The sequence below is a fragment of the Lactuca sativa genome, chromosome 6 (assembly GCF_002870075.4).
Source record: "Lactuca sativa cultivar Salinas chromosome 6, Lsat_Salinas_v11, whole genome shotgun sequence".
In the NCBI taxonomy this organism is placed as follows: Eukaryota; Viridiplantae; Streptophyta; class Magnoliopsida; order Asterales; family Asteraceae; genus Lactuca; species Lactuca sativa.
The window spans coordinates 146,972,558-146,983,246 of record NC_056628.2 but is presented as its reverse complement, the minus strand read 5'-3'; the positions used below and the strand labels follow the sequence as shown (position 1 = coordinate 146,983,246).

The 10,689-nt window shown below is 37.6% G+C and overlaps 1 protein-coding gene across 1 annotated transcript; it reads right to left on the bottom strand.

Annotated features, from left to right (window-relative positions):
• Window positions 1–1,321: 1,321 nt before the first annotated feature.
• LOC111890544 (uncharacterized) lies at window positions 1,322–2,398 on the bottom strand. Its single transcript, XM_023886653.1, has one exon. The coding sequence runs from the start codon at window positions 2,396–2,398 to the stop codon at window positions 1,322–1,324; it is 1,077 nt and encodes a 358-aa protein (XP_023742421.1).
• Between the last annotated feature and the right edge of the window lie 8,291 nt (window positions 2,399–10,689).

Genomic DNA, 10,689 nt, shown 5'->3' with positions numbered 1-10,689 from the left:
TAAAGTCAGCCTTCCCTGGAAGCTTTCCATCTAGATAACTTTGCCTGAAATCTTTCAATGATAGGTTTCCATTGGGCTACTCTTGTCGTTGAAGCACCAACAGGAAGTCCTAAATAAGTGAAAGGAAAGGAATCAATTTTTACAGTTGAAGGAACGAGCCACCAGATCCAACTCAGAATTCTGAACACCAAGACCATACAATTTACATTTCGCCATGTTTATCTTGAGTCCTGAGGACAACTCAAAACATCTTAGGATTCTTATCAGATTTTTTGTGTTTTCCAGCGACCATGTACCCATAAATATCACGTCATCGACATATTGGGGGTGGGAAATTACTGGGCCATGGCGGGGGAGCTGGATACCTTTAAATATGCCTTTTTCCTTCGCCGATTCCATTGCGGCGTGAAGTCCTTCCGCTGCAATGATGAACAAAAACGGGGATAGGGGGTCTCCCTGACGTAACCCACGCTCCATGACAAATTCTTTTGTTGCTGACCCGTTTATAATCACCGAGACCCTAGCTGACGATAAACATCCTCGAATCCATGAACGCCATTTTTCTCCAAATTCCATTTGTAGCATGACTGAGTCAAGGAACTCCCAGCTAAGATTATCGAAGGCTTTTTCGAAGTCTACTTTGAAAGTCAAAGCTTTCTTTTTATTCCTCTTTACCCAGCTTATGACATCATTCAAGATAAGGGGCCCATCAAGTATATTCCGATTTTTAATGAATGCCGACTGTGCTGAGCTAACCACCAAGTGTACCACCTTTTTTAGTCTTTCGGCTAGGACCTTTGAGATTATTTTATACAAACATCCAATTAAACTAATTGGGCGGAAGTCATTTATTGTGATCGGGTCTTGAACCTTTGGGACAAGGATAATAAAGGAAGAGTTGCAGCCTATATCGATATACCCCGAAGCTTCAAAGTGTTTCACTGCGAGGTAGAAATCCACTCCAAACTCCTCCCAGTATTGTTTTAAGAAAGCAAAAGTGAATCTATCAGGGCCTGGTGCCCGGTCCGAGCCACAAGCTCAAATGGCTGATTTCACTTCATTGAGAGAGAAAGGCTCTTCTAAGTACATGCTCGCATGGGGGGGGGGGGGGTAATTTCTTAAATTGAGGGCTGAGGAATTTAGGGCGCGATTTGAAAGGCTCAGTGAATCTCCTAGCAAAATGATTAACGGCCAGCTCTTTTATTGCAATAGGGTCGCTTATCTAGAATCCGTTCTCCTTGATTCCATTAATCCTCTGAGATCTTTGGTGCTTGTTTATCATACCATGGAAGAAAGCACTATTCTCATCACTTTCTAGAGCCTAGGTAGTTCTAGATTTTTGTTTAAAATCCTCGATACGCCTGGATTCAATTTCCATAATTTTTTGATATGCGGTCTGTCGGCTTAATAGAAGATCTTTATTAATTAGGCCCTGCTCAGCCAAATGGTCGATGTCATTTATTCTGTTTGTAAGCTCCTCCATCTCTTTTCTGGATTTCTCGGTAACTTCCTTCCTCCAAGCTTTAATGTGCTCCTTTAAATTCCTCAGTTTTCCTGCAACCATGGAAAGGGGAGAACGAAACAACTGATGGCTTGGATTGTTGTTGATACCCCATCCCCGCCTTAAGATACCCTCGAACTCTGGGTCCTTCAGCCAGGAATTATAGAGCTTGAATGGGGGTGGGCCAAAGTCGAGTTGGGAGGCAGATAACAAGATAGCACAATGGTCGAAATGCACCCTAGGCATGGTTGTGACATTTAGATTTGGCCAGGTCTCAATAGCGTTTAGAGAGACAAGGAATCTGTCAAGCTTGCTGTGTTTATCCCCCGCTGAGTGCATGTACGTAAATCTTCGACCCCCCATTTTAATCTCTAGCAGACCTATAGAATGTATGAATTCATTGAAATAATAGGCGCTATTTTGACAGAAAGTGGATCCAAGTCTTTCTTGCGGCAGGCGAACGACATTGAAATCGCCGAAGACAAACCAAGAGGAGTCTAGGTCTGAATTGATGAGATCAAACAAATTATTCCACATGGATCTTTTCCTCAAAGGATCTTGTGGGGCATAGACATTGACAAAGCAACAATTTTTCCTTAGCTTAAGCCAACTGCCCTTTATGGCAAGAAAACCAACACCTTTTATTGATTCAGAGACCTGGAAAAGGGAGGGGTCCCATATGGAAGCTATTCCACCAGATAATCCCACCGGATCAATAACCTCACATTGGAAGTTTAGAGAGCCCCAAATTTGTCTGTCTAGTTTGTTTTTAACCTCTGTGGACTTCGTTTCTTGCAACCCAACAAAGAAAGAGTGATGTTTGATACGACAATCTCTAAGCCAGCTCCTTTTTACTTCACACCCAATTCCACGAATGTTATTGGAGAAAATATTCATTGATAGATAATCGTCACTCCACGAGTTTTGATCATCTGTTTGAGTCTGTCAGCTTGGTTACTAACCTGGAAACCAACAGATTCACCCACATCGATTGTTTTGGCAACCTCCCAGGATGTGGCATTTGACTCAGCGGTTTTGGTCTGTGAGATTGTTTGCTGGGGCACCTGAAAAGATCCAGACGTGATTCCTTGCGATTGATGGGCGTCGCCGATGGGGAAAAAATAGGAGGGGGAATCCGAGACGGAGATGTGGGAGTGTGAGGGCGTAGCTGCGTCGGAGAGGAAGGCCTGGAGGAATGGACCCTGGGCTGGTCAATGGATACGGACGGGAAAGAGCGAGATGGGGCCCTGTTTAGGTCCAAGGAGAGGTTGGGCCGATGAATTTTGATTACAGGTGAAGAGAAGGCCCACATTCTATTATGGCCCAAAGGGGAAAGCAGTCCAACAGGGGCGCTACTTGCATCTGATGACGATACCTCTTCTCTCGTGAATTCTGTCGCTTTAGGAAGACGAGGAGACACATTGGTTCCCGAGCCTGGAATGTTTGCTTGCGACTTTTCAATTTCCCCATCATGCGATTGTTGATCTTTCGCCGGAGATAATTCCGGCGACATTAAGCCATCCTCGTGGAGAGCAGGGGCATCACTGTTGAGGCTGCCGTTTTCACCAATACTATCTTCGTCCCACCATGACATTTTCTGGTAGAAATCATTAGCAGCAAGCACCAGACTGAGTTTAAGGGATTCGAAAATGTCTTCCAGGATATTTATTTGGTATGGTTTTCCGTCCACCATGATTTTGATAGAGGAACTAATGATTCCGGGGTGGGATGTGAGTATTCCGACCCTTCCAAAAGCCAAATTTGGAGAGCTTGTGTTGCATTCTTCTGGAATGACCACTGATCCCCACGTGTTTGCAATGATACTGAAGGCCTCTTCACACCATGTATGCTGAGGCACACCTTGAATAATAAGGGATGCGATTCTTTCATTGAAGTTTCTTCCCTCTTCCTAGGCTGTTACCGTTTTGAACCATGGTTGCCAGATCTCCCTTCCCTCGTTCAAAAACTTTTCCTTTTCTGTTATATTTTCGAATTCAAGAAGCATTTTAAGGCCTCCTAAATATCTTAACTGGATCGATGGGCATCCCTCAACTTCCTGGAAAGCTTTCACATTCATGAGAGCTTGGAAGCTTTCTACTTCCCCCACTAAAGTATTTTGCATGGCTTCTTTCGAATCAGGGTAGGATATCAGCTTTATTGTTTTCCTTGATGGCGCTTCATCATCCTCCTTACTTGTTTTCCCAGCTCCCATAGTAGCAACTGGCAAAGACCCCCTAACAACATCAGCAAAAGACTTGACGTATGATTGTGGTTGCATTGTTTGGTCTGCATGCTGGCCTCCCATGACTTGAGGATTTATCCTACGAGTCACCTGCTCTTTCCTTTCAAATCTCGCCACATTGACTTCAATCTTCTGTGTTCCAATGATGATCTCGTTTAGTCGCTTCTCGAAGGACTTAGAGTCATGAATCCGTAGGAATCTAACAAATCCGAAGATCTTGTTGGAACGGTTCAGTTTCTTGGCAATATACACATCAACAACTGCCTCATACCTACTGAACATCCGCCATAACGCCACTTCACTCCAATCTGGGGGGAAATTTTGCACGTAAAACGTTACGACTTTCCCGTTTATGTCGAACTCTCTCCCGTATTTCTTTCTTCGCGTACTTGGTTCCACCCTTCGGGGACATCCGATAAAATTTTCTGAGTTTGAGGTAATTAGAAAAGTGAATAGGACAACTAAATTTTGAGAATTAACTAGAGACTTGTTCCTTTGAATCAATTTATGAACACATAATCCTATTTCCCTTTTTGAAAAACATTCAAGTATAAAATTAAAACCGGACATTATTATATAGCTGATTAAAATGACACTAAAAAATCGATTAAGAAACTTTGATTTCTATTGGAATTTCATAAGAATTGAATCAAAACCTTGATTTCTTATGAAGAACACCAAAATCATTTCTCGGGAATTGTTTTTCTCGGTATCCAACTTCAAAAAACCGAGACAACAATATCAACAATTGAACACTCTCTGATTCTACTATCAAAATTTGTTAAAGACAATGTCGAGAACTAAGCATCCCACTAGATGCGGTGACTGAATTCTGAAATGCCTTTAATATTATAGGCTGAATTCTAAAATGGCCCAATTTCTTTCGTTTTTTATGTTGCTAGTCTGCCACTATTATTTTCTCTTATTATTGCCCAAATTCCTTCTTTTTTATATGTTTTAATGTGGAATATAAATATCAATATTCCTTAAGTTTCTAATGGAAAATTAAATTGCTTAAACGAACACCACTTTTCCTTAAATTACTAAATTTTAGTTATGTAAGCAATTTAAAGTTCAATATTTCCTAATATTTTATTTTATTTTATTTTGACTTTGCTTGTCTATGTATCCTGTTTGAGTACCCAAGTCAATGGTAGATTGCTTAAATTGGATATAAGACTAAATAAGGTATTACTTTACGTTAACATATGTGTTAGCATTCGACAAACCCAAAAGCATATTGTTTCGTGACACGCATCAAACAACATTACAACCTAATTTACATTGGTATTATATATTTTGTCCAAAGGTGATATATGATATTTATCATATTCGTATGACATTTACATATGTTCGAAACACTTGATCATTGATCATAGTCAACGGAAGCCAACATTCAAGTATAATCTAAGTTTATTGAAGTATACCCTAACTTTAGTATATTATTTTGGTGTTATAATGGTCTTCGTCGTCTAGATGCTAATGATATTTGCTTTATGTTATTACCTATTGTTTAACTTTTGTTCTTCTATATATAAATATCTTAAATGTATCAATCTACACGCCACTTTAAGTTCTAGTTATGAGATTGAACCCTTGATCAACATCGCATCATGGTGAGATACCGTCAAACTAACACTTGGAATGATGAACTTAGATTATGTTTTGAGGCATGATTATCTCGTTGCAATCATTGATCAAGGATCACAAGAGCACAACTGGATGAATGAACAATAGGAGAGATTGAATGTAAATATCTAAAAAACGAATGCAACTACAACCTCTAGCTCACATACTATAACACCCAAAATTCCTGGTATGTATTCTGTTTATCTAAACATTTTAATTTGGTGGAGTTTTAGTGATGGGGCACGGAGCGCCTTAATTTGTGCGCGGTGTGCCTATGATGTTGGGGCAAGCCGAAGGCCTCGGGATTTGAAACCTATTTAACGGCACAAACCCCTAAGATTTCGTCATTCTCTCAGTCTCTATCATCAAAGGACTCTCTCATCAAACCCTAACCCCTCCCTCTATTAAATCTTGAGTTTTGAGTGTTTGAAGCGGGTTTTTGTGAAACTTGAAGGTAAAGGAAGACTCTCTTGCTAAAAGGAAGCATGTTTCGAACTTAGATCCAACAATCGTATGTTGTTTCTGGACCATTGTGAGTATAAAATTCAAACATTTGTGTTTATTTCCTTAATATCTAGTTTGTGGGTCATTTTTGGTCCCTTTTGTCCTATTTCCATGGTATTCTTGGAGTTTGGAGAACTTTAGAACATTATACTAGGATTTTATGACTTCTAGACTTGTGAATTGAAGCAAAAATGGATTGATATGCACCACCATGGTGTCATGCATGAGTCTTAGCGCATTTTAGAGTTAGGTTTGAATTTTGAAGAGTTTTGGCCATGAAGATGTGTAATGTCCACAAATATGGGCTAGACGTTTAAGGGATAATGGTTATAATTATACATTTTATCGAACAATTACAATCCTTGGATAGCATAATTTCTAATAAATAAATAGGAATTCATCATACCCGATACAAACTATATAAATATTTCTTTATTCTATACATGTTATGTGAACAAATATTAAAATTATATAATATTTGTAGAAAACTTTAATAAAATTTATCGTTAAGCGATAAAGTAACATTTTTAATAAAAGAGTATTTAGAATAAATGATCTAAACGAAAGTCGTAGTAATTGTAATTACGAAGTTGTGAATATAAAAAACACCGAAATTTGACTTCGTATGAAGAAGATGTGATTTTATGAAGTTTCGTGTTCAACACAATACAATGTGTGTGTCATAAAAAGTAAAATGGATAGCGGTTACTCGTTGGACAAAACAATCTAAACGGAAGTTGTATTAGTCATCAATACGAAACCATCTATATAAAAAACACCAAAAATAAAGCTCATATGAAGAATTTATGAGTTTTGCAGCGTCGTTAACAGTGTAACCATCTTGGACTGTAAAAATGTAAAAACATATTGAAAATTAGTTGATGAAGTCTAAATGAAAGTTGTAGCACTCGTCCATACGAAATTAAAAATATAAAGAACGTCGAAAACAGAGCTCGTTTGCGAAAGTTATGATTTTTAGAATATTGCAAAATTCAGACTACCCAGATGACGACACGTGGCACCACCAGAAGCGCGATATGTGTCGCCACCAGGTGCAAACCTTCCTCCCCAAGATTAGGCAACGTGGACAACCAGATAACTGCATGTGATATCCCCATTTTCACAGCCAGAAAAGATCGATTTGTTTATGCTTTATTTGAAAATCAGAGTATCCTTTTAAAGAAATATGTTGTGCAATTTGTTCCAAAAAATATGATAAGTAATTTATCAAAGCATTTACAAGGAAATGTATTTTCATTATATTAAAAACCTCGGGGTGTCATTGTCAATACAGATCAAAATCGTAAACAGAAACAACATAGGCCTTACAACATCTAATTATTCTAGCGGTGTATAATCCCTTGATCTCTCATTAGATCATCACTCCTGTGCTCTCTTGCCACTACATGTATACAAGAAACTGAGTGGGTCAGAATTGGGAGCCTAGTGAGCACATAGGGTTTTCAAACCACATTAATTAAGTTTATTAATTTCATCAAATCAAACAACTCGATTATCAATTCTTGTTATCCTCACTTTCTATCCCTAAAGCATCTAAATTAAGGGACACAGTCTAACGATTTTCATCGGGATGACAACACTGCTTAAGGGATTCCTTAGCAATATATATCAAATAAGGCAACCATGAGGGGGATGGAGTACACTTGGTGAACACTTAGTTCAAAAACACCTACAGGTTGCGAGCCTTCTAGCGTTCCACTAGACTGTCTAGAATAGTCCGTGGTCGTCATCTATACTCCGCTAGATGGCTGGATCATCTTAAACATCGAGGCCTTTCATCAATTTTATTTCCTCTTTCATCATCTATTTCATCTACCCATCTTTACCCATCATAATCATAGATTCATAGGTATAAAATACATATATAGTTTAAATCAAGTAAAACATGTATATTTTGTTCATCCTGCATAAATATCAAGTACACAGATATTATACACACATAACACGTAATGTATATTAAATACTTCATATCTATGTATAAGATGAAAGTAACTATGCACTCACCTGTTAAAGTGATGATTCCAAACTCAGGCAGCGCTTCGCTTCTAACAATTCTATTTTCCTTCGACGAAACCAAGTATCATTACCGCTAGATTTTGGTCTAATATTTATCGCCACTATTTATGAGCGATGTTGCTTTATAAGTGTTAAACAATACTTTTCAACTACTATGTACAGAGAGGGTCCAGATATGAAACACCGGAGGGCAAGACCATTTTTGCATTATAGTTGTTTTGAAATCCAACAACCCTATGCGACCCTTCAAACCATATTCCTCGTACCGCGAGTAGTTCAAAGATATTATAATCACACTTTATATTTTATTATATATATATATATATATATATATATATATATATATATATATATATATATTGTTTATAAGTTCATAATAATTATAATAAACTTAAACATAAGCTATACTTAAAGTAGGGTAAGCATAACCCACTTACTAGAAGATTTGGCTAGGAACCGGGCTCTATGGAGCAGAACTTCCGAGCCAAAATTACTTCTTCACGGAGTCTTCTGGTGCTCCGGGACTCGCCTCTTAGCATTTGGGAAGTAATAAGGGTTATATTTTAACAGGCCTGGATAGGTAAAGTCCGTTAAAAATTCATAACTTTATTATTCGTTTTCGTCAGTCTTTATATCGTTGAGTTCCTATTAACGAAATCTTCGAGTCTCCTTTATGTTGTGTTGGCTAAAAATCGATCGATCTAAAATTTGAATTCCGGATGTCAGATTTGGACGTTCTTTTTATGCACACTCTTGGTTTAACGTCTACTACAACTTTCGTTTAGATCGCTAAGACTAAAAAGTACTTTATCACAGACTCTCTTTTTACGATTCCTGGTGTCGTGTCGGTTTTGCCGCAAAACTTCGACATATCATAACTTCTTCTTTATAAGTCGGAATTCAACAGTATATCCCCAAAATCCTTGTTATGACTGCTTTAACTTTCTTCATAGATTTGGGTCTATCTATTATTTTATTTTTTATGCTTATTTTTATTATTTTTTCATTACATCATTAATAGCAAGTATAATTTTTTCATTACATCATTAATAGAAAATATAATGCACATAAAATCACATAATTCACACAATACTCAAGTAATTCCTCTTCATTACTTCAAAACAGGTTACAATTGTTGACCCTAACTATTACATCGTTAAGATAATGCTTAGCCTAGAAACACGGGCGTTACAATTTTGTCCTCCTTAGGATTATTCCGTCCCGGAATCATGCATCAGCAAACAAACAGATGTGGATAGAGACTCATCATGTCACTCTTTGGTTCCTAGGTGAGGTTCAGACCATTCGTATGTTTCCATTACACAATCACCAAGTCGACAATCTTGCGTCGTAACTTTTTTGCCTTACGGTCAACAATTGCCTCAGGCTCTTTCATTAGCCTCTTATATTCATCCATCCTTAAACTCCGAAAGTGGAATTATAGCGGGAACTTCTCCGGTAAACATTCTCAAATAACACACATGAAAAGTGTTAAGAATACCATCTAGTTCTTTTGGCAATTCCAACTTCTAAGCTTGGTTCCCAGTCCTCTGAAGAACCATGAGTGGTCCAATAAACCTTGGACTCAACATTCCTCTCTTTCCAAATCTTATAAGTGTTGGATTAGATGTCTAAGCCCACAACTATTATCGGTATGTACTTGACCTGAGAGTAGCATGGTACATTTGGGTTGCATATCATCAGGACAATTTGTTAGGATTGACTCTTGAGAGAAGGTTATGTATGATTTATTAATATATTATAAGTTCTAATATATTAATATGAAATCATATGTTTTAATTAGTATTGATCAAGAATTAATTTGGAATTAATTTAGTAATCAAAAGAGACTAATTAAATCTATGGGGACTAATTATGGTAATTAGTTATATTTATATGTGTTGGGCTTATGATCCATGTTGGACCAAGTTTATGTATGGATACATAAAGAGTTGGGCCACATGAACCATGAATCATAAACCCATGGGTATGGGTTTGGGTTAACCCATGACCTTTGGAATTCCACATATAAATATGTTACTTCATAGTCAAATCACCACTAATGTATTCTTGGAGGATATGGACGGTTTTGGTGTGTATGAATTCTCTCTCAAGTTTCATCCTTTGTCCATGATGTGTTGTGACTTCATTTGAGGCTTCCACACTATTGGGGCTAAGCTCTTAAGGCGAAATACATCAAGACTTCAAGCTACATAAAAGGTATGTCACCCTAACTAGTATCTTATATGGTTTATGTCAAATGCATGCTAGTTATAGGTTTAATGCCTTAGAAACCATTTGCATGTATAATTTGTGAAAACATAGATCCAAGGTATTTAGGGTTGTATGTGCACCATAGGATGTTGTAGTATACAAAACCCATCAGTGGTATCAGAGCCTAGGCTTGATTTTCAATTATATTGATGCAATAGCTTGAAAATCGAAAATTATGGCTTTCTATACTATGGACTCGCCGAGTCCATTGGGGGACTCGCCGAGTCCAAGAGTAAACTCAACCAACTCACCAAGTTGGTTCCTACACTCGACGAGTTGGTGCTCCAAAGGGCAGATTTTCGACTTTTAAGGCTGGAATTGGACTAGGATCATTACCCTAAACTGTTTTTTGAACTTATAAACCTGTTTTTGATGAGGTAATGATCATGCTAATCCAATTTGAAAGATAATTGTCATAATTTCAAGATTTGTATTATTTTATATGTTCATGCTAATTTCTTGAAGATTGATGATATGAATTATCTTATTCTTATGAGTTAGT